Consider the following 20,796-nt stretch of genomic DNA (forward strand, 5'->3'; position numbering starts at 1 on the left):
TCTGGTAAAAAAGTTATTTATCCCTAGTGGATAAGAGTCTATAAAGATTCAAATTATCGTCAATTTGATGATTGAACTTGTAACAGGATAAATGTTGGTCTTCAAGAAATTTAAATGCTTGTTGTCATATGACCTCAGCGAATGCTGTTGAAAAGATATGTTCTTAATAGATGTCAATGACCGTTCGTTGAACTAATGGATTTGATAAGGGTGACTGAAAGGGACGTAAATCAACGTTTGTATTGAAAGCTGCTGCTTGGTTTATCTTGTTGAATGTAAGAGACGTGTTTGTCGTGTCTTCAAGCCAGAGTGGTTCCTCTTTAATCTCTACTTTCACGTCCATCTCACACTGCAAATGAAGTAGTTTGAATGAGCTGAGGTTGTAAACTCCTTCCAATTAACTAATTTTGTTACTTCTCTTCATTAAGTTATTGTGACTTGTATCATTTTACACTGTGTCCACAACCTCAACCTTGCTGCTGTGCAGCATCATTGGAAGGAGTTTACAACCTCAGCTCATTCAAACTACTTCATTTGCAGTGTGAGATGGACGTGAAAGTAGAGATCAAAGAGGAACCACTCTGGCTTGAAGACACGACAAACACGTCTCTTACATTCAACAAGATAAACCAAGCAGCAGCTTTCAATACAAACGTTGATTTACGTCCCTTTCAATCATCCTTATCAAATCCATTAGTTCAACGAACGGTCATTGACATCTATTAAGAACATATCTTTTCAACAGCATTCGCCGAGGTCATATGACAACAAGCATTTAAATTTCTTGAAGACCAACATTTATCCTGTTACAAGTTCAATCATCAAATTGACGATAATTTGAATCTTTATAGACTCTTATCCACTAGGGATAAATAACTTTTTTACCAGATCTCACTGCCAAGAAAATCCTCAAATTTAACTCCTAAGATTGATTTTCACGTCTCTCTAAGATTTTGGACATGATATATATATTTTTATTTTATTTTATATTTTAGCACTCTCTCTTCCATAATTTTAATGTATCTTCCTATTAAGCATATGTAATTAAGCCATGTATACAAAGATTTTATATTTTATGATATTCTAATAGAATAAGTTTTAAGTTTGTCAAAAATGTTCTAATAGTTCTTAAGTCATTATTTAAGTAAATAACAATTATTCGAGATTCAGATTTGGCTGATGATGCTCTGTAAGGGAGCGAAACATGTCCCATATATAACTTTTTAACTAATGAAGTTATTTTAAATGTGACAACATTATAATGTATTGAACAGGTGGATTCATAATAAAACTTTATTATTGTATATAGAGTCATGTTAAGCGTGGCGAACCGAAAATCTTTCTCACACACCAAACAATACAATTACATAATTTAGGACATTTACCATTTAAATAAGCCTTTAAAACACCACAGCATACAATTAATTATATACAATTTAAGGTAATGCAAGTGACTTCAGTTACAACAGAGAAGTATTCGCAAATACCATATGACATTATCCTGCTCCCTGTTTATTAGTAACACTTCAGAATTCATGCCAGAACCTTTCTGAATGGAAATTATCATTAAACATCAGACAGGCATCCTCAGCTATGTTATTTATTCCCTTTGATTTCATATCCCAGGGATTAGTAAAAGCTCTAGTATTCTCAAGAAAACTTAGCGATATCGACAATCTAAAGATTGTGATTGATGATGAAATGTTGAATCTAAATGAGACAGGGAAATTTTGCAACAAAGCAGTGCTATTTTAACTAAACTTGTAGATTTATTCTGATTTGTTATATTAAAAATATTTGTGTAAAATTTGACAAACTGCCTTTTGTTCACTCTATTTACCAAGACATTTCAACATTTTGATCCTTCTAAAATTAAAAAATGAGTATTTTGTAACAAACTATCCTCCTCCTCCTCCTCCTCCTCTTTTATTTTCTGACTATGTATATCTTATTCATGTGACTTCTTCTGTTCAAATTGCCCATATAACTGTGGTGTTACAAACTGAATACTGTATTTGGTGAGCTATAAATTGAGAGTTTTAAATTGAAAACACCATCACACCGTCTGGTAAGTCACCTTTCGGAAAATAAATACCTTAGTCCCTATGTCACAGATTCTACTTCTGAGCAACTGTGTGTTCCTAAATGAGTCATATTCAAATTCAACATGTCTACCTTCCTTTCATTGGATATTGTCACATTTTAAAAGTGACTTCTTCACCAGCTTAATTACACCCAAAAGTGTCAAACAACATATGTTTATTCATGAATTTTAATTTTACGAGGCTATTGAGTGTTACCTCCCTCAAAAATACTAATCTTGGAACTTGTAAAATAATAATAAATAATATTATAATAAATTATTATTATTATTATTATTATTATTATTATTATTATTATTATTATTATTATTATTATTATTATAAAATTTGAAAATGTGACAATTCTGTGTAAGGTGCATTACCTTAAATTGTACATAATTAATTGTATGTTGTGGTGCTTTTTAAAGGTTTATTTAAATGGTAAATGTCCTAAATTATGTAATTATATTGTTTGGTGTGTGAAAAAGATTTCAGGTTCACCAAGCTTGAACACGACTGTTTCATGGTCATTAGCAAAATATTATTAGATGCTGGGGCCACACCACGATTGTAACTTTCAAACGAAAATAAGTTCACCTCATATATTAGATAGTTAAAAATTTATGTTTCAATAGATCACTGAAGTCACTATTAATATATAGTAATAAAAAAAAATTTAAAAAATGTAGACTTATGTTCCTCAACAACGGGTACATGGAAGGAAAAATGTTAAGACGCTTTTAGTGTTTGGGTAGAACGCATATATTGCCAAGAATATTTAACTTACGATTAAGTTTAAAGTCTCAATTGACAGGTAAAAGAGGAGGCTACTTGTTGCAGATGGAAAAAAACAAACTGAAAATCTGAAATGTAGTTTTCATGAAATAGTGCTTCAAAGTAAAGCAACATTGTGCAAAATATGTGACATCACATGCATACTCTGTTATAAGATGGCACTGTGTTGACTCGCGCGCTCACTTGGAGGTTAGCTGTCACTGTGAATACATCGTGGTCAGTTGTATAGAATAACAAATTTTACCGGGCGAGAAGGTCATGCGGTTAGGAGCGTGCAGCTGTGAGCTCGCATCCGGGAGATAGTGGGTTCGAACCCCACTGTCGGCAGCCCTGAAGATGGTTTTCCGTGGTTTCCCATTTTCACACCAGGCAAATGCTGAGGCTGTACCTTAATTAAAGCCACGGCTGCTTCCTTCCCATTCCTAGGCCTTTCCTGTCCCATCGTCGCCATAAGACTTATCTGTGTCGGTGCGGCATAAAGCAAAATAGCAAAATAAAAAAATAACAAATTTTATAATGGAAAAGAAAGATTGATGTCATACACACACTCTGTTAAAGGATGGCGCTGTGTTAACTCACGTGCTCAGTTGGAGGCTAGCTGTCGTGAATACATCGTGGTCAGTTGTATAGAATAATAAATTTAATAATGGAATATTTCTAATGAGTAAGTCTACGAAACCCTCAAAACCCTGCGGCCATTACAATAGTGACAGCCTACCGCCAATTTTTACCTTAATTTCTTGCACCTTATTTCTTATGTAGTTTGCTTCCTGGGTTTGTTTATTGTTATGCCACTTGTTCTTGAGACCGTTGTTGCTATTACTTACCTGCAATTAGAAATGATTACATAACGTTATGTAATCCGTTATCATCAATATTGTTGACAGATCGTCTTGCAAGATGGATGCATTGTACTTTTGGGCATTCCTATTGTTGTTAATGATGGTGGCAGAACTTGCAAGAGCTGTGTATTAAGTGATTTTACTGATATTATAAGGGAACAACGGTCTCAGTCACATATTTCTATTTGCGAATTTAATTTTTTTGTGAACTTGTTACTTTATTAACCCTTTTAATTTCATTTAACATAAAACTTATTGGTATAATGTTTGACAGAATCTCAGTTTGCTCAGTTCTCTCTCTCTCTCTCTCTCTCTCTCTCTTTCCTAGCGTTTATTCCAAAGTATGGGGTCCGCTGTTTTGCTACATCTCCTCCATTTCGTCCTATTGCTGACATCCTCAGGTTTTAAACCAACGTTGTGCATGTCGGCTTTGATATTGTCAGTCCACTGCTTTAAAGGCCTTCCACGTGATCGTATTCCTCCCGGATCAACTTGGAGAGCTGTTTTAGCAACCGAGTCATCCTTCCTTCCCATAACGTGACCGAACCAGCGGAGACGTGCTGCCCTTACTTTCTCCACAATAGGGAACATGCATGATCCGGGGTTTTAATTAAAAATATGCTAATCTGATTCAAAATTTAATGCAGAATTCAAAAATGTGATCAGAATGTACAAATAATAACTCCAAACATGATTAAAATCTACGAAAATGTCACGTCACGCAAGTACGCGATCTCATTGGTCTGACGTCATCGTACAGGTTGACTGAATTAGCAGACGAAATAACACATAGTGTGCTGTGAGAAGCAGGATGCACTTCGCGTATTTCTACTTTTTGTTAGTGTCTGGTATGGTTAAATTCGAGGTCTATACATTGGATAATAATCTGAGTGGTATATTTTAGACTTAAAATGAATCCTGCGCAGACAGTGAGGCAGAAAACTTATAAATGGTGTAGAGTTCCGATGTGCAATAGCACATCGCATACCATACCAAACAAATTGTTCATAAATGTTCCAAAGACGCTAAAACTAGGCAGAAATGGATTTTGGCGAGCCGGAGAAATGCTGGTGATATATCGGAAAAGTCTACAGTTTATTTTTTTGAAGATTTTAACGTAAGATGAATTTGTTTGAATTTTCAAATCACTTTTCCATGTCAGCTGTTCTAGTGGTAAAACTTTAAATTTTAATGTATTATGCTTTATTTAAATGCTTCAATTACATCTTGGAATATGAAAGTAATAAACAGTGCATTAAATAATGCTGATTATTAAAGTATTCTCCAAACCTAACCTATGTTTTGGGTGATCCATGTCAAGATAATAAATCAAAGGGGTTATGAACCATTTTGACAGCTCTAATTCTACCAATATATCTTGGCATGGGACAGTTATGTATGTCTTTATTGAAGAGCTTAATTGGTAAAGAAATTTAGGCTATATCTAAATACTCTATAATGTAACAAAGAATAGGCGTGTACATCATGAAAGGAAACAACGTGAATTTAACAAACGTATAACTCTACACAAAACCAATGCTTGTCTGTTGGGGGTCTTATAAGTTAACAATGCTCAATTATAATAATTATCATAATATTAATGAAATAAATAACATAATTGCACACACGTGAAAATAGTGATGTAGGTGTTTAAAATATTAACCTACTTAGCCAAAGTTTTAGGTTATACAAGCCAAGTCAATAAACCGAAGGGTAAAAATACCGCGCGAGTTGGCCGTGCGGTTAGGAGCGCGCAGCTGTGAGCTCGCATCCGGGAGATAGTGGGTTTTGAACCCCACTGCCGGCAGCCCTGAAGATGGTTATGCGTGGTTTCCCATTTTCACACCAGGCAAATGCTGAGGCTGTACCTAAGGCCACGGCCGCTTTGTTCCCATTCCTAGGCCTTTCCTGTCCCATCGTCGCCATAAGACCTATATGTGACGGTGTGACGTAAAGCAAAAAAAAAAAAAAAAGTAAAAGTCACAGCACCCAATGACATTCCTGTATTGAGCGACTAAAATGTCACCAGGACACTTTGCTTTCCTGATATGCTCAGCTTGTTAAAAGCCAAATGTAATTAATGTTATTGCCTTCACGCCTCGCTAACTACTTCTACGATTTTTGGGAGACGCCGATGTGCAGGAATTTAGTCCTGCAGGAGTTCTTTTACGTGCCAGTAAATCTACCGATACGAGGCTGACGTATTTGAGCACCTTCAACTACCACCGGACTGAACCAGGATCGAACCTGCCAAGTTGGGGTCAGAAGGCCAGCACCTCAACCGTCTGAACCACTCAGCCCGACTTGTGAAAACTAGATGAAGTCATATTTATCTTTATCATGTTTAATTTTTTCCCTCCACAAAGATATTTAATTCTCTTTCATGGGCCCCGGAAATGGGTAGGCCAGTTGTCCCAACCATAAATATATATATTTTTTTTGGGGGGGGGGGGGGGAATGATAGATTATAGCCCTATGGTACTATGATCTTTCTTTCTTTCCTTCTTTCTTTCTTTCTTAATCAGTTTATCCTTCAGGGTTGGTTTTCTCTCGGACTCAGCGAGGGATTTCACCTCTACCACTTCAAGGACAGTGTCCTGGAACGTGAGACTTTGAGTATGGTGATGAAACTGATGAGGAGGGCCATTACCTCGCCCAGGCGGCCTCACCTGTTATGCTCAACAGGGGCCTTGTTGGAGGATGGGAGGATCGGAAGGGATAGACAAGGAAGAGGGAAGGAAACGGCCGTGGCCTTAGGTGCCTGGAGGAGGAGTAGGAAAATACGAAAAACCACTTCGAGGATGGCTGAGGTGGGATTCGAAACCGTTCTACTCAGTTGACCTCCCGAGGCTGAATAGACCCCGTTCCAGCCCTCGTACTATTTGTTTTCAACTTTCGTGGCAGAGCCGGGAATCGAAACCGGGCCTCCGGGAGTGACACACATTAACCACTACACCACAGAAGCGGACTAGTACTATAATGCTACCTATATGTTTATGTTAGTGCTGAAATCCGATTTCTTACTTTACTAATGCTGAAAGCCCGAAAATGTAATGTTATTCTTTAATAGGGGAATCAGTCTAGAAGGAAATGTTGAAAGTGATGTGATATCTATCCAGGTTCGTTGTTATCCTAATACTATGGGTTACAGTACATTGCACGTATATAAAAGACGCCACTTACAAACTTGCTTGTTATCCGCGAATTTCTGCGGCCACAAAAGTCAAATTTTTCAAGAATGATGACATCTACACATGGTAGATTGTCTGACTGTGCTGTTTTGAACGTTTCTTCTGTCATTTCGAAGTTATTCGCGATCATGAATAATAAACAATCGGCTTTTAGCAACGGCTGATGCACAACGGCTGGTAGAGCTCCATGCGGTACTGGATCGTGTCGTCACAGCGCGCCGCTTACGTCAGAGGCCGTTTCACTCGCCTTGCGGAAAGGCACTATTAAATATTTTTTTAATGGTAGAAAACAAGGCAACATACCACAATGTAATACGTTTACGTACTATTTCATTGGTGTGCTTTTCAAAAAAAATATTTTTGAAAATGATGCATGTTCCCAATTGGAGCGACGCCAAGCCTTTGTCGAACATCTTCATTTCTTATGTGGTCACATCGAGTCAGTCTAAGAGTCCATCGAAGCATCTTCATTTCCATTGTACGAAGAGTCTGCTCATGCTTTTTTGTCAATGGACGACATTCTGCCCCGTAAATAGCTGCTGGGCGTACCACGGTCTTGTAAATTTTTGCCTTTAGATGGTGAGGCATCTTTTTATCGCAGAGGACTCTGGTGACTTGTCTCCACTTGAGCCAGGCTGCATTTACCTGCACTCGGGTATCAAAAGTGGCATCACAGTTCGAAGTGACAATTGATCCCAGGTATTTAAAATGCATGGTTTTCGACAAGTCTTGATTATTGAACCTTATGGTCCCACTAGTTTGGGGCCACATTCTAGGTATTCCGTTTTCTGGGTGTTCAGGTGCAGACCATTCTCAGCTAATTTGTCACTCTAAGTTTGTGTATGGCGTTGGAGTCCAGGGCGTGTTTGATGGGCAGGTACCACATCATCCGCATACAGAAGGGTCCACGGATGCGATGTCTGTATGTCAGCTGTTGCTTGTATCCAAGCAGAGGATGAATAATAATGGTGATAGAGCTGAGCCCTGATGTACACCCACGGTGATATCAAAAGACGGAGAGATTCCAGCTGGACTCCGGACCACACTAGTTGTATTGTGGTACATAAGTTGTACCCAGCTTACATAGGCTTCCGGAACTTCATGAATATGAAGATCTCGCCAGATCAGGTCATCTGGGACTCGGTCAAATGCTTTTTCTAAGTCCAGAAATGCCATGTGTACACTCTTCTGGCTCTCCCTATGTTTTTCCATCGATAGACGTGTGGCATGGATGGCATCAATGGTGCTGCAGCCCTTAACAAATCCACACTGATTGGATGTTACTGTGACAATGCTTCTGAGCCTGTTGTCCAGCACTCATTCGAATATCTTCAGTGTATGGCAGAGGAGTCGAATAGGGCGGTATGTCGAGCAGTCGCCCACGTCTCCTTTACCCTTCCATATTGGGACTGTCGTGCTAGTTGTCCATGCGTGGAGAAGTTTCTTCTCGATTATGATCTGGTTGAAGAGTCCGGCAAGGAATTCTGCAGCGGGCTTGCCAAGAATTTTCCAAATTTCTGCTGGTATGTCATCTGGGCAAGTTGCTTTTCCATTCTTCATCTTCTTTATGGTAATCATTACTTCCTCTGCCATAATCAAAGGCACGGGTCCGAAGACAGGATCAGAGCTTGCAATCAGTGGATGATCAAATTCTTTGTTGCTGATATGTACAAAACAGTCTGACCATCATTGAAGGATAGCTTGTTGGTCCCGCAGTAATTTGTTGTCAGCTCCCTTGATATGCATGATGTATCCAATGTCCTGGGTTGAAAGGTTGCGGGACTTTACAAGGCGATAAACGTTATTTTCTCCTGCTGGTGTGTCAAGCTAGTCGTACAGATCCTGATAACAACGATCTTTTGCAGCAGCCACTGCTCTTTTCGCTGCTGATTTCAGCAGTTTATATCTCTGAAGGTCAGTATCCAGGCGTGTCTTCCACCATGTCCTAAAGGCTACCTTTTTCTCCTTGATAGCTTGTTGGACTTCATCATCCCACCACCAGGTCTGTCTATCAATGTATTTTCGCCTGGGTTTTGTTTTTCCCAAAGTTACTGTTGCTGCCTGATGTATCTGTTTTGCACCATCTTCCCACATGTCCTCAACTGACTGGTCAGGCTTCACTAAGAAATTGATTAAAGCTGTGTTCATTTCGTTCTTGTGGACACTCATTTTCCACCACTTGATACGTTCATGTCCAGTTTTAGGTGCCTTAGGAGGTTTGACAGTTTTTCGAATAACCAGAACAAGCAAGCAGTTTGTGGGGCAATGGTGTTATATGGAATCACTTTTGTATCCATTACCATCTTCAGGTCTTGTTGTCGAACCATCCAGTAATCGATCTGAGTAGCATGACCTCCACTGGTATATGTAGCTAGATGTGTTATCCTTTTCTTGAAATATGTGTTGGTCACAACTAGGTCACGACCCTCTGCACAATCAAGTATGCTACATCCCTCATCGTTTTGTGTGCCAAGACCATATCCTCCATGACATCGCCCATTTCCATCCCACTGAGATCCGACATGTCCATTTAGTCTCCCCCCCCAGGAAAATGAACTCATCTGGAGGAATTGTTCCAAGATGGGCATCAAGACTCTTCCAGAACTCATCCTTCTCATTTTCCGTGCATCCAGTTTGAGGTGCATAGCAAGATATGATACGGGCAGTTATTGATGTTAAATTAATCTTGACAGACATGAGCCTATCCGACACTCTGACGACACTCGTGATATTGTTGCGGTAGCATAGGCCAACCACTATTGCCACACCATTCGATGTTGTGCTGGTGCCATGATAGATGAGTTTGTAGTCATCTCCAATTTCTTTTGGCTTGGAACCTCTCCACTTGGTCTCCTGTATGCAGGCAATATTAACATACCTGTTCTTCAACATTTCTGCTAGCTCACGATGTCGGCCAGTCAACGTTCCAATATTTAGTGTAGCAAATCTTACTCTTAATTGCTCTTGTTGGACTAACTTCTTTAACCTACTCCGTCCATGGGAAGGTAACCCTTGCACATTTCTCATGTCACGCGGGTGCAAGTGGCTCACGTCGCTTTGGAGGAACGCCCTAGCATGTTCCAAATTTTAAGAAGACGTAGCCATAGATGCGACGAAGAATACCTCAACCGGCTGGTCACTTAGCCTGTCGTTGAGGGCATTTTATACCTACTGCCAGGTAATATTTAGGCTGCCCCTAATACGGAGAACAGACGCCATTCACAGCCGCTCCACTGAAGTACAGACGCTGCTGATTGGCCCGTTTTAAAGATGCTCAGTTATAATCCATAAATTTTAAGTTTCTTAATTTCACATTTTGGTGAGTTATTACTTTATTTTCTCATTTTGAGTTGCCTAGTTAAATTTTTTTTGACATTTTCTGATGTGCTTCAGTGTCCAATTGAAGACTTAGGTGAATTAGTTTAATATGGGTACCCATTTCAAACTTTTTAGTGTCAGAAGGGAACTATGGTGCACAAAGGCCTTATAAATGGAATTATTCAACTGTAGTTTATTACAGTGCACTCCCGATAATTCGCAGTAATTAATGCACACACTTCCGCGAATTATCTTCAGTCATTTTTAAGCCTAGTAAAAACAAAACCATAGGTTAAAATAATGAAATGTATTTTATGAACAAGCAGAAAATAATTATAACACTTCACATTGTATTGTAAGACACACTAGAGAAAAATTACAAAATGCCATGTAGATTATGAAAACATTTGTATCTAATGAAAAAAATAAGTCATCACTTTTTGTTTCTTTGATGATTGTTCATTTTTTCTAATTTTGGATCATACATTTCTCAAGAAAACAATACCTGAAATTGAAAATTCATCTCTATTTTCTAAGTAAGACATAAGTGTGTCTATAGAGACACTAGCTTGGCTGTGGGAAACTTTCAGAGTTCCCGTTGCATCACTCCTGCACTCAATATCATCTGAATCTCTGTCTTCCTCACCAACCATCAAATTCCGTGCAATATCCTCCTCACTTTCATGTCTGAAACAATAATCGTCCTTATCGACATCTAACCACTCAATAATGTCACTTTCTTCTGCATCTTGGCATTTATCCAGGTTTTTCAATAATGATATCTGTACCGGCTGGTACACCTATACGCCACACATTTGAATTTTCTGCCTTTAAGTACTCCTCTAGAGGAGAAACTCTGAACTTTAACAACTATATCAACTCATAAGTTTTCTCAGAAGATGTCACTACCGTAAATTTTGTGATTACGAAGTTGTCAATACTGTGTGGATTTCAACTTGTTTTGTTTTCCATTGATCAAGAAGTGTGGACATTCTCTTATAGATGTCTCTACTAAAAAACTATGATCATGCACCCTGGTGCAAAGTGAAGGAACTTTTCTTGAAGATATTTTGTACTCATAAGTTTTCCTATAACTAAATTTCATTCTTTCATTTGTGGGTTGGCAATATTAAGATTTTCTTTCCTCCAGTTTTGAAGTTAGCCAATCAAGTTTTCTGTAATTAATTTTTGACCAATCGTGTCTTTCTTCTTCAATTTTGATGTGTAACTTTTAGCTAGCCAATAAAAGCCTGTGGGTGTGGCTATTTTATTCATGAAAGGTCTCGAATCTTCCCCGAGAATATAAAAACTGCTGATTTTCTTGTCTCTCGGCCACTTGAACAACATCTAGCCTAGTGTATAGAAGTGTAGCAGGAGGCGGGAAGCGCCTCTTTCATCCGGCAGCAGCTCTTCAACAAGGTAATGGCCACTTAACATCTTTATTTCTCGCTAGCTCAGCAGTCTAAACCGCAGGGAAGTTCCGAAACCTTTACTATGTAACCTATCTTGAAACATGTAATTTGCCGTCGCTTTTGTAAAACTTCACAAATCTTTAACTGTAAAACGGGGATAGAGAGTGCTTTACTCTCTTGAGCTCCCCTTCATTTTTGGTTTGAGGTGACTAGGTTTTGTAACTGTTTCTTCCCTTCTGTAATGTCTTAAAGTTTTCTCATACGAGTCACCTCCATAGTTTGGGATTAGCCCCTGTTTCTTCATTTAGGAGTGCAAGTACACGCCTCCAATCTGTTTTGCATTTTGGGCCATTTACTTAACCTATTCTTTTTCAACGAAGGCCCAGTAGGTTGGGTACAAGGTACCCCTGTTTCTTTGTAAGTGCGCCTTGAGGGCAGTTGATAGTAATGTTTGTTGTTGCCTTTGATAGGTTCAGAAATTTGAGAGCAGGTCAGCTCTTTCTTGTGTTTGAAAAGTGCCTCTAGGAGGCTTGAGGTTAAAAGTTGGGAGCAAGTGCTCCTTGAATGAAGGGGTTTTCTGCCCTTTGAACAAATGTATGCCTGGGTAAAGTTGGGCTAGTAGCTTAAGGATTGTAAATTGGGGCTCGAAGCCCAGAACTGGTGAAGATCCCTGAACTTGTGCTTTCGTTTGTAAAAAGTATATCTTGTACCTGATTTTTGTTATATCACCTAGTGAAAATTTGTTAAATCTTGTTGTCTATTGAAAATATAATCTTCGGTTAAATTTTAAGTTTCGGTTTCATATTGTGGATAGACCCATTCCAGCCCGCACCTTCTTTCACCTCTGCATTCCATGGGTAACCCCGTAATAATATCATCGTAGAGAAACTACGCTGCCCGTTCGAAACATCATCGTCACTGAAGCCGGCAAATGCTTGCTCTTCCCCTAGAACAGATTTCCATGATCGTGGGAGCGTAGTAGCGGTAATTTTATCCCATGACTTACTGACTGCCTGAAGAGCATCCAACAAACTGAAGTCCTTCTTTAAAGCAGCAATAACGCCTTGGTCCATAGGTTGGAGAATAGAAGTTACATTAGGGGGAATGTATTTCACGTAAATATCACCTTCTTTAAGTTCCCTTTCGTGTGGATGAGAAGGCGCATTGTCAATCAAGAGCACTGCTTTAATTGGCAGTGACTGCTTAATTAGGTAGGCCGTCACTTGTTTCACAAAACGATTGTGAAACCAGTCCTTAAATATCTGTGCGTCCATCCACGCTGCCTTTTGATGGTAGTACTGCAAAGGTACATTCTCTCGTTTAAAACAACGGAGTTTTTCTGGATTTCCCTATCGCTAATAATTTTAATTTATGATCACCACTTGCGTTAACACATGCCATAATGGTTAGTCTTTCCTTGGATGTTTCGCGGCCTGGGGCTTGCTGTTCTTGTTGCATCACTAATCTTCGGGACGGTAAACATTTCCAATACAACTCTGTTTCGTCTGCATTGTAAAGTTGTCTAAAGTCAAGCTGTTCTTTTTCAATGAATGATTGAAATTCCTGTGCAAACTTTTCAGCAGCACCCGTGTCTGCGCTGAGTCGCTCTCCATGAATAGCAATTTCTCATATTTCATAGCGTTTCTTAAACCACGTAAGCCAGCCAGAAGATGCCTTAAAATCGCCTCCTAAGCCAAGATCATTGTGAAAATGTTTTGCTTGCTCAGCACACATTGAGCCGGACACAGGAATACCTTCCGCTTGTTTCTTATTAAACCACCGTATCATGGCTTCGTCTAGATTTGCATAGTCCAATGTTCTCATTGATTTCCGGGACGATGAACGATCACAATTAGCAGAAAATTTATGAGGATTTCCTTTTGCTTCTTCATGTCTCTCACTGTTGTTTCACCCACACCAAACTCATGGGCTAACTTTGATGACCCCTTGCCTTTCTCCAGGCTTCCTATAATTTTCATTTTTTCACTGACAGTTAACCTTTTAAGTTTCATTTTTTGACCACTCATATTAAAAACTCTTACTACTGACTTATTCGAAACTTCGAAAAGACTTCCCCACTCCGTTCACACTTCTCAAGTATTGTACGGTAGCCTACAATACACTCGCTGTCGGTGCACCTACCCTTCACTTGGCTTACAGTTCAGCAACCATGGGCTGTGGGAAAAGGGAGGGTAAATTCCAAGTGCATTCCTCTTTCATTGTCTCTGCTTCCAAGATTACGGTAATCTGTGCTGTGCCACGTGCAGCAACATGCTTGAATGTTTCCAAGTTTGCAGCATTCTGGTAGCAGTGTGCATCTAGGCCTACTGCCATCGTAGAGAAACGAAGTGCAGTCTCCCCAAATATCAATGACTTCGTCTCCACGCATCACATTAAAATTCTCTTAAACTATGCAGTGAAAATTTTACTTAGTGTGATGATTAGTGGGTGTAAGAATTATACTTTAAAAAATAACTTTCCGAGACCTACGAATTAACCGCAAAGCGAATTATCCGCACGCGAATTATCAGGAGTGCATTGTATTGATAAATTTTAAGTTATGAAATAATTATAGGGTAACCAAGTACATTTATTTTAAAGAGTTTTCTTTTTATAATTTTAATTTTTCAAGTTTTACTATTTTTATTATTATTTCAGATTTTTTATATTGCGATGTTTTCTTCCTCCACCCACCATTTATTCACTAAATTTCATTTATTTTAAACTTATGATTCATGCATTCTGTTGTTTTCAGGAAAATTGTCTTTGTCATTTGTGTTGAATGTTACCTGATCCACCCTCTGCTACGTCCTGTACGACAGTGGTCTTGTCCAGATTCCACATTTGTCACCTTTATCTTTATCTGTGTTGTGATTTCCCTTATCCTTGTACCTTGTTGCATGGGGCAGTTGCAAAATTTGCTTGTGGTATTAATGAAAAATGCTGGGGTCTGCTTCCATTATTTGTTATTTGTTGCGGTGTTTGGTTGTTGTGCCACAACTGATCAAATTTGGGCGTGAAAAATGTGCATGGTTGAGGAAAGAAGCAAAAGATACAGCTCAGTAGAGTCCTTTTCACAACAGCTGCTAATTGATTAAGGCACAGACTTCCTATCCTGACGAAGGCAGTAGCATTGCAGGGCTGGGAACAATTGCAGGATCCTTTCTCCTGCTGAATACAATGTCAACCACCTGCTTTTAAAGGGTTTAAAAGCTGCTGGTAATTTATGTTAACAAGTTCACAAAAAAATGTAAATTCCTGCATGTGTATACATAGATATGAAAGAAATTGCAAATTTTCATCACAATAGACTATCTACAGAAAGTACATCAGTTCCATATTGCAAACCTATTTATAACACAAGAAACAAAGTGCAACTTCAGCAAAGAAAATTGTCCTTATTGAGCTGAGCACCCTTACCCCACGCATATCTGGTTCAGCAATAGTATAATTCTCTTCTTCTCCTCCAAGCCACGTTCCAAGTGAATCCACTTCTGCTTGCTCGAGGGCCCGCTCCTGAGCCAGACTGATACTACGCTCCAACTGCGTTAGATGATCTCCATACTGAAATGGTATTAGTGTTTCAGCAATACTCAGAACAATTCTTATAAATGTGAAAGACATAAAAATCTTACCATTTAGACTTGAACTCAAAGAAAGTCCTGGGGGTAGTACCGTTTTACAATCTTATGTCTAAGAAAATGTATTATAAGAAGCTATCTACTCTACTAAAGCTATTTTTCAGATAGCTTAAAATTAACCTTTAAAAAACAACAAAAATTAAACAAGCAGGAAATTTTACAAACATGATACTTACATTAATGAGATGGATAAACCTGCCAACCCTTGAACAGATGTTCAATATTTGGACACATGCAAGTGAGCTGAAGTCTGAAATTAGTACCTACATCAAGTTGATTTCTGTACTTCATTTGTTATTTCAGTTAGTGATGATAAACCCTTTCACACATAGATATGTAGAAAGAAAGGGAATTATCACTTTTAAAGTACCTCTGGAAAGTTCCCTGAACTCTCTTTCCACTGGCGATGATGTCCAGAAATTAATCATACCTTCTACATTGTATTTCATTTTAAGCCCAGTATCATACAAGAGTCGAATGACATTACTAGATGAATAAGTTTGAGAAGAGATTTTAAGGAAAGATCACAATATGAAGATAAAATTGATACAATTGGAATTCAAGAAGACTAATTGGGGCAAATATTCATTCATAGGAATAATAGGGATTGGAACAATTTACCAAGGGAGATGATCGATAAATTTCCAAATTCTTTGAAATTATTTAGGAAATGACTACATTAACAATTGATACGGAATCTGCCACCTGGGCGATAGCCCTAAATGCAGATCAACTGCAAATAATACCAGTAATCCAATAACTATTATCTTTCATTTGATGAAAGTTTGTTACTTTGAATATCACAGTGGAAAGGATCATGAATCCATGAAAAGTCATCACGTACACTTAGGAAAGTAATGTTCAAATGGTGACTTCACAGTTTTGAGATGGGAACATTATGTCTCACATAATTCTTTTTTAATACTGCATTTCCCACTAAAAAATCCATAGAGCAGGAAATGGTGACAGTCCTTTGTATTTTATGCAACTGACCCATAGACTATGTTTCCTTTCAAACCCCTTTATTTTTTCATGAAGATTGAGGACGGTCAAAGAATTAACTTGAGATTGAATTCATTTAGATTTGAGAAGTTGTGTGAAAGATACACCAATGCACTTAGCAACTACTCATCAACAAAGAATGAAACATAATCCTTGTTGATTTTGTTTACAAGTAATAGGACTTTCTGTCTTCATTCAAAGAGCCTTATGAGTACCTTACCCCATGAGAACCTGTGAACTTCAGAAAGCTGTTTGTGGTTGTTACCCTTGTCATCCCAAATTAATGAAAACTTGCAATGTCATACAAAATATCATATAGGCTATACTAATAATGCACAAGTTGTACGTGAATCTGATATTCATAAAGTTTATAATTCTAACATAGCTTTTCATCTAGATGACATACCTTTGGCCAGCAAGGTTTCCCTGTGAATGAAATAGTAAAGGATAACATCGAGAGCAATGTCACTGGCTTAAGCTGTGTAACATTATTATTTCGTAACCTTTCTAGGAAGCAGATAGGGACCCTCTTCGGAAGCAGCACTACCCATGGAGTGGTGGCCCTTCCTATGCGAGTCCCACAGTACACTGACCCGGTGTTTAACATCTGGTATGGGTCCCAGCTCAGGGTTGCGAGTGAAGAACTCAACGGCATCTATGGCGGAGAAGGTGGACTTCGGTATGGTGGAGATGGCGGAGGGGCAAACCCGTAGCGTCTGTACTCCAGAGGGGCGGCTACGAAAGGCGTCTGTCTTCATGTTGGGGGCAGCCTAATTATGAACCTGGCAGTAGGTATAAAACACCGTTGGGTGTGGCAAGCCCATCGTAGCAAGAGCCGATATGAACTAAGCAGATATGGTTCCAATTTCCTAGATGGAGGCCTAAGTCTACTTCATGTACTAGCACTAATGGTTCCCTGCCAAGAGACACCTTGAAATGTGTGAACTTTTGCTTGAATATGGGGGCAATCCCAATGTTCGGGCAAAGATGGAATAAAGTGAAGATGACAAAGCCTTTGATTTCACAGATGATGGCAATTGCAAGTGTAATGGGAAGAACATGTTGCATGCTCTATGCATGCGGCCAGATGCTAATTTAGACAACGTTACTAATGCTGGTGGAGAAGCGGAACGCAGATTGTGAGGCACTCTACCTGCGGAACTCTCTGCTCACAACTGCAATAATCAGGGGGAATGTGAAGCTCGTCAAAGCACTAATGGAAACAAGAAAGGCAAACCCCAACCAACAGCTGACGTCAAAACTTGCAGTGCCGCTGATGACTCGGTCAGGCATGGACAAGCTACCGCCAAACAACGTTATGGAAATGGTTTAACATTGGAACATTGTGTTGGAAGAAGGAGGGTGGAATGACAGAACAAAGTGGAGAGGAATCATATTTGCACCCACCCAGTGTCAGCTGGAAATGGGAAAATGAGGATGATGATGATGGTGGTGATGATGATAATGATGATGACGAATCTTACTTTGAACTATCTTAGAAAATATTAACTCATAATCTTCATAAGAAGCCAGCTGGGCATAGTAGAATAAATAAAATGAACAAAGCAAATTATATTACCAAGTGACAAATTTAAGAAAAAAAGTTTATCAATAGCAGCAAAAGCAGCAAAATTAAGACATTATGAAACAGTCACAAAGCCTGAAATAACTTATGCTAGTGAAACCATTTTTTTTAAACTACCAATACAGCTGAAATAAACAAAATACTTACAGCAGAAAGAATAATAATTAGAACATGCATAAATAAAAAATATCAAGTTACTGGACGAAGGAGAATAGCATCAAATAAAACATTTTATAAGGAAATGGAACCGGTATTGAGCACAATTAGGAAAAAAAAAAATCATGAATCAACATCTATATCATCTGATGGCCAAGCAGGCATCAATTTTTGGTAAAGAGACAAAGTCTCTCAGAGTGTATTGGCACTGCCGGTGGGTCCAAGTAGCCTACGCAGTGGCCTCCACGGTATGCGCTAGCCAGCATCTTGGTAGGTGTGCTAGGTATCAACTGATGAGCCCAACCTAGCACACGAGAGCAAAACGCTGGCAAACAGGAATGAGTTAGCTGGAAAATTTATAATGTCCAATAACAGACCATTTATACTGGTATTATAATGTCCAATAACAGACCATTTATATTGGTATTATAATGTCCAATAACAGACCATTTATATTGGTACATCTTATCAGAACACCTAACAACGGAATTAACAGAAGATCCCCCTGTAGGTGGGGGAAGTAGAAACTCATGGTATCCCCTGCCTGTTGTAAGAGGTGACTAAAAGGAGCCTCAGGGGCTCTTAACTTAGGAACATGGACAGATGAACACGGGGCTCTTAGCTGAGACCTGGCACTGCTTCCACTTACTTGTGTCAGGCTCCTCACTTTCATCTATCCTACCCAACCTCCCTTGGTCAACTATTGTTCTTTTCCGACCCTGAGTATTAGATAACGAGGCCTAGGGAGTCTTTCTGTTTCACACCCTTCATGGCTCCTGTCTTTCTTTGACCGATACCTTCAGCTTTTGAAATGTCAGATCCTTTCCATATTTTCTTCCTGATTAGTGTTATGTAGAGGATGGTTGCCTAGTTGTATTTCCTCTTAAAACAATAATAATCACCACCACCACCATCACCATCAATTAGCCAGAAGAATAATTGAAAAATTATGGAATAGCAAGACCAAGATTAAATGTATTACGGAAATTAAGGATGATCTTAAGAACATAAGAGACAAACACACACCAGGCTACGGACCAAGATTAATAAAAGGTCTAATGGAAGAGTGTTTTCAATTGAAGAAAGGAAGGCAGGATCTTTCAGAATGAAGAAATATTGGGCAGATAGAAAAGCAAAAAATCCTCTGTATAATTGACTCATCTTTATCATCACCATCATCATCATCTGGGTATCCTTCCAGCAGGCTGTATGACTTTTGTGGACAATATGCCTCCATCGGTTCCTGTCATTATAGAGTTCCTCTCCTTCACATCCTGCAGTGTTGTTCCTTTCTCGATAAGGTCTGTATTTATTTGGTCCAGCCACCTTCTTCTGGGATGTCCAACAGGTCTCTTTCCAGTTACTGCCATTTCCAAGTATTGTCTGGGGGTTCTAGTCTCTTTCATACTTTGCACATGTCCAAACCATTTCAACCGTGCAATATGTAGTCTTTCTTCCATCATACAGGTTACTTGCATGTCATTTCTAATGCACTCATTTCCAATTCTGTCTCTTCTTGTTTTTTGCACAGCAGATCGTAAAAATTTCATTTCACATGCTTGCAGTTTGCTGATGTCTCTTTTCAGTAACACATAGGTCTCCAACCTGTATGTCATGACTGGCAGGAAGTAAGATTTGAACATTGTTTGTTTAGCTTTTACGGGAACTGTATTTTCCCACACTACATTTCTTATAATTGGCTAGAGTGGTCCAATGTAGCCCATAAAATATCAAATTAAAAAATAACAATTTTTATCATCATTATTATTTCACTATTATGTTTTATTATTATCAGCATTGTCATTTCTCCACTAACTGCATCTTTTCAAATCTTCCTGTTTGTGTTTATCCAGTTAGCTGCGATGCAAGGATCTGACTCATGCTTCTAGTCTTGAGACTTCTCTCAAGCTGAGATCAGTGTTACAGCTATTGAGACATTGTCATATACAGCAACATCATGTAGGACCTCTCTTTTATTGGGGATTTTGCCCCAGATTTGACCCTTTTGTGTCTTTATTCTGTATGTATCTGTTGTATTTTATAAATTCTATTGACCCTTTCTTCTAAATTTCTGTTTGTTTATGATATGGCTTATGCCATTTGTAATGTTAAGTTTCTATTGAATTGTTACATGGATTTCTTACTTTCACAATCCATTATCTTCTGTTTCACTTCAAGGTTTAACTTCAACAATGTAGATTGTCTTTCTAAAATAATTTAATCTTCTATTTTTGGATTAACATTCTTAGATCAACATTATTTTGTCTGGAATTGAGACGTTCTCACTCCCTATATGTTGCCTCATTTACCATCATGTAATTCTGTGTATTACAATTGTATTATAGATATGATATAAGCTTTTGGACTTTTGTCATGTCAAGAAAACAAGGTGAAAATCTTTACCTTTTGCAGAGAACTTTGCTCTGTGTCTTCAGAAGAAAATCTGGACTGTTCATGAGGAAGACTTCTCCAATAATGAAGGTTTGAATTTAAGAATGCTTTACCGTTGGTCTAAGTAAGTTGTACGCTTATTCGTCACCAGATGGCACACTGTTCGCTAGCGCAGCCCTAGCATTCCAAGCAAGAGCTGACGGCACCCTCTAAGCTCCAATTAAGATGTATCTTGTTACACCGTACGTGTGTTGTGAGGTAACAGAAAGGTCATCAGATGAATCAGCGATGAATGTGGTAGAAGAATTAATAGAAATAAAAATAATAAAATAAAGTGCAATGAAAGACTTCCAGAACAGACGAACAGAACATAGCAGAAGAA

At 38.6% G+C, this 20,796-nt stretch overlaps 1 protein-coding gene across 1 annotated transcript in view; it reads right to left on the reverse strand.

The window, feature by feature from the left end:
- Positions 1 to 20,796, reverse strand: part of Taf1 (TATA-box binding protein associated factor 1) — a 320,423-nt gene that overhangs the window by 29,857 nt on the left and 269,770 nt on the right. The window contains exon 26 of the mRNA XM_067146785.2: positions 15,060 to 15,203. Within this exon, the coding sequence (XP_067002886.1) occupies positions 15,060 to 15,203 (144 nt within the window). The remainder of the gene's footprint in view (positions 1 to 15,059; positions 15,204 to 20,796) is intronic.

This window comes from Anabrus simplex, chromosome 5 (assembly GCF_040414725.1).
Source record: "Anabrus simplex isolate iqAnaSimp1 chromosome 5, ASM4041472v1, whole genome shotgun sequence".
In the NCBI taxonomy this organism is placed as follows: domain Eukaryota; kingdom Metazoa; phylum Arthropoda; class Insecta; order Orthoptera; family Tettigoniidae; genus Anabrus; species Anabrus simplex.